At 42.1% G+C, this 2,846-nt stretch overlaps 1 protein-coding gene across 1 annotated transcript; it reads right to left on the reverse strand.

Annotated features, from left to right (window-relative positions):
- Window positions 1-777: 777 nt before the first annotated feature.
- On the reverse strand, window positions 778-1,802 carry LOC115011852 (uncharacterized). The gene is made up of 3 exons (XM_029437095.1): window positions 1,751-1,802; window positions 1,285-1,453; window positions 778-1,195 (listed from the first exon to the last, which is right to left on the reverse strand). The coding sequence occupies exons 1-3, from the start codon at window positions 1,800-1,802 to the stop codon at window positions 778-780; spliced, it is 639 nt and encodes a 212-aa protein (XP_029292955.1).
- Between the last annotated feature and the right edge of the window lie 1,044 nt (window positions 1,803-2,846).

The following is a 2,846-nucleotide window of genomic DNA, read 5'->3' on the forward strand; positions in this document are numbered from 1 at the left end:
CAAATGTAAATGTAAGGTGTGGAATTCTGCTTTTTTCTTGTTGTTTAAGAGCATCTGAATTCTTTTTAAAATGGCGATCAAGTTGACTTAATGAATGAGATAATCGTCAAGGGGCTTGTCATACTACATACGTGTTTTTGTCTATATTTGTTAACAAGAAACATATCATAATGTTGTGTGCATAATCCAGCGTCTCTTAAATCATTTCCGTTTCCATTCTCGTTTTATCTCCCTCCCCCAACGGCAAACAGCAAGTATGCCCGGAAACACACAAACATAAAGATGATGGCTGTGTAGATATATTAATGTACATAACCATGTACTGGACCAGAACATCATATCAGACATGTACAGCAGATCAACAACATATCATGACCGGTAATGATCACTAATTCATTCATGTGAAGTTCCACATAGTATCTACAACACAGAAGCAAAGGACGAATGCAGTAAAGGTGCTGAGGAGAAACAGCAGGGAGAAGAAGACATTATACAAATTAGGAGAGAATCAGAATCACAATCTGGTTTATTGTCAAGCAGGTTGTCACGTACACGGGATTTTGGTGTATTGATGCATAACATAAACATAAAAAAAATAGAAGATATAAATATGTATAAATACTATATAATCGAAGTTCAAGCGTATATACTGACTCCACAGTTTGTGAACAGTGATGTGTTTTTTAAAACACTTCAATGAAAAATAATTAGCTTCGGTTAATTGCACAAAGTCACATACATAAATCAATGAATTCATGTCGGAAACACAAGTTCGCCTTAGCAGTCGCTCACCTGCACCTTCATGACAGGTGTGTAGCAGTTGGACATCGCGGCAGTGATGGTAACATTGTAGCCTTTGTGCGTGAGTACAGGGCCCTTTGCTTTGCCTCTGACAAACGTTGTCTCCCTATTCTTTGCCATCTCACGAAAAAGATTGCGATCGCACTCTATGCTGATGTCAAACACTCCCACTGCGTACATGTTGGACCTCAAGTTAAGGTCAAACGGCACCTTGAACATGACGACTATTTGTTCTGTGGCTGCTTGGTCACAACAATTGAGAAGATCGTAGGTGAAGATGCCGACAGATCCTCGTGCTGCGTACGGAGTCTTGGTGAACATCCCCCCCCCACATGAGGACGGCTGTATTGTGGGAGGCAGAGGATCGTGGCAGTGTCCACTACTAGTGTACATCCTGGACATTAAGGGAAGAAACACGTTTAGGAAATATGGACAGGAAATACTAATTGTTACTGCATTTAAATACAAAGCATTGGCAGTTACCTGGGATTACAAAGAGTGTAGTTACTGCTGCCATTTGTAATCTCAATGTTACACTGGCGATGTGTTGGCACTGCTGTAATTATGGCACCACTGATTGATGTGACTGCCCCAACAAGCCCAGACACCAAGTCTACAATTTCCATGAAGTCCAACGTCGCAGTGTCGCCACCTGCTCAGACACACAGAGACAGAGCAACCACTTGATATGTTATCTATTGACCATGGAGGGTGCCAGGGATACTGTAATGCATTAGTTAATTAATCATTAAATAAAATATTCGACTGTAAGTTGCAATGTGAGGTATTTAAAATCTTCGGGCAATATGAAGTATTGCATTGAACCTAAAACAGAAAACATAACAGCAGCTTGATCAGGTTCCTAAGAAGCCTTGTGTGACATAAGAAGCTCATGTGAAGTCAAATAAAAAGCCAGTACAGTAGATCTACTCAGCTCCAGTATTCTTACCTGAGATGAAGTTGAAGTTCAAACTCTGCCAGTCAGACTGGAACGTTTTCATCTTTAACTGCAGACATGCAGCCGCACAAAACTGGATTTACAGCTATTCAGTATTCCTATCAAGCATGTTGACTAACAGTTTACTGTCACCCAGCTCTGATCTGAGATGATTCATTCATTTCCTTGAGTATGCATGCACAGACACAGACACACACACACACACACACACACACACTCCATACCTGTCAACCCTACCGTTTTTCCCGGGATTGTCCCGTATTTTTACTTCTATGCCGCTGTCCTCCCATATAAATATTTTTGACCTTTCTAAAATAAAAATAGGCCTAATTTTTAAAAAGTGTACGTGGTAAAGTGGCCTCTGGTAGAGCAGGTGGCAGTATTATGTTTAACTTTAGCTGAAAAACATTATCCGCAGGTAAACACACAGAAGAAGAAAACAGGAAGAATGGATGAGAGTCACAGTGAACGGGAGATACATGGAGACGCAGTTGTACCTGCCAAACAAGTTAAAACTGTATGTGAGTACCTGCCAAATGGGAGGAGATCTTCCCTTATTTATTAAAAGCAGAGTCGGGCAAACTCATGCTTTTTGTAAAGTGTGCCATTCATGTGTTAGCATCGCATACGACGGAATGAGCGATGTTCGTCAGTAAGAAATATCGTCCAAGCACAAGCACGCACGGAGGCAGACCAAGCGACCGAAGCTGAGGGAAAGATGTCGATGCTTTGCGTCAAAAATAATGTAGCCTTCAGCTTCTGCGATGATTATAGTAGTGTAGCGGACATGTTTCCTGACTCTGCCATCGCAAGGAAGTCCTCGTGGGGAAAACAAAAGCCACACAACTCATCCATCATCAGCTCCGCTTCCGAACCCACACACACGCACACACACACACACACACACACGCGAGCGTGCACACACACTAACAGTCAGAGACAGAGCGGAGGAAAGGTAAGAAGAGAATTTAAAAAATCTGCGCCAAGCACGGACCTCATCCAGCCCAGGCAGCACCCCCCAGAGCTGTAAACCTAGGGGAAACACTGAAGTAAATTACAAACCTTGAGTACAGTTAAATGCAATAGG

This window comes from Cottoperca gobio, chromosome 8 (assembly GCF_900634415.1).
Source record: "Cottoperca gobio chromosome 8, fCotGob3.1, whole genome shotgun sequence".
Taxonomy (NCBI): domain Eukaryota; kingdom Metazoa; phylum Chordata; class Actinopteri; order Perciformes; family Bovichtidae; genus Cottoperca; species Cottoperca gobio.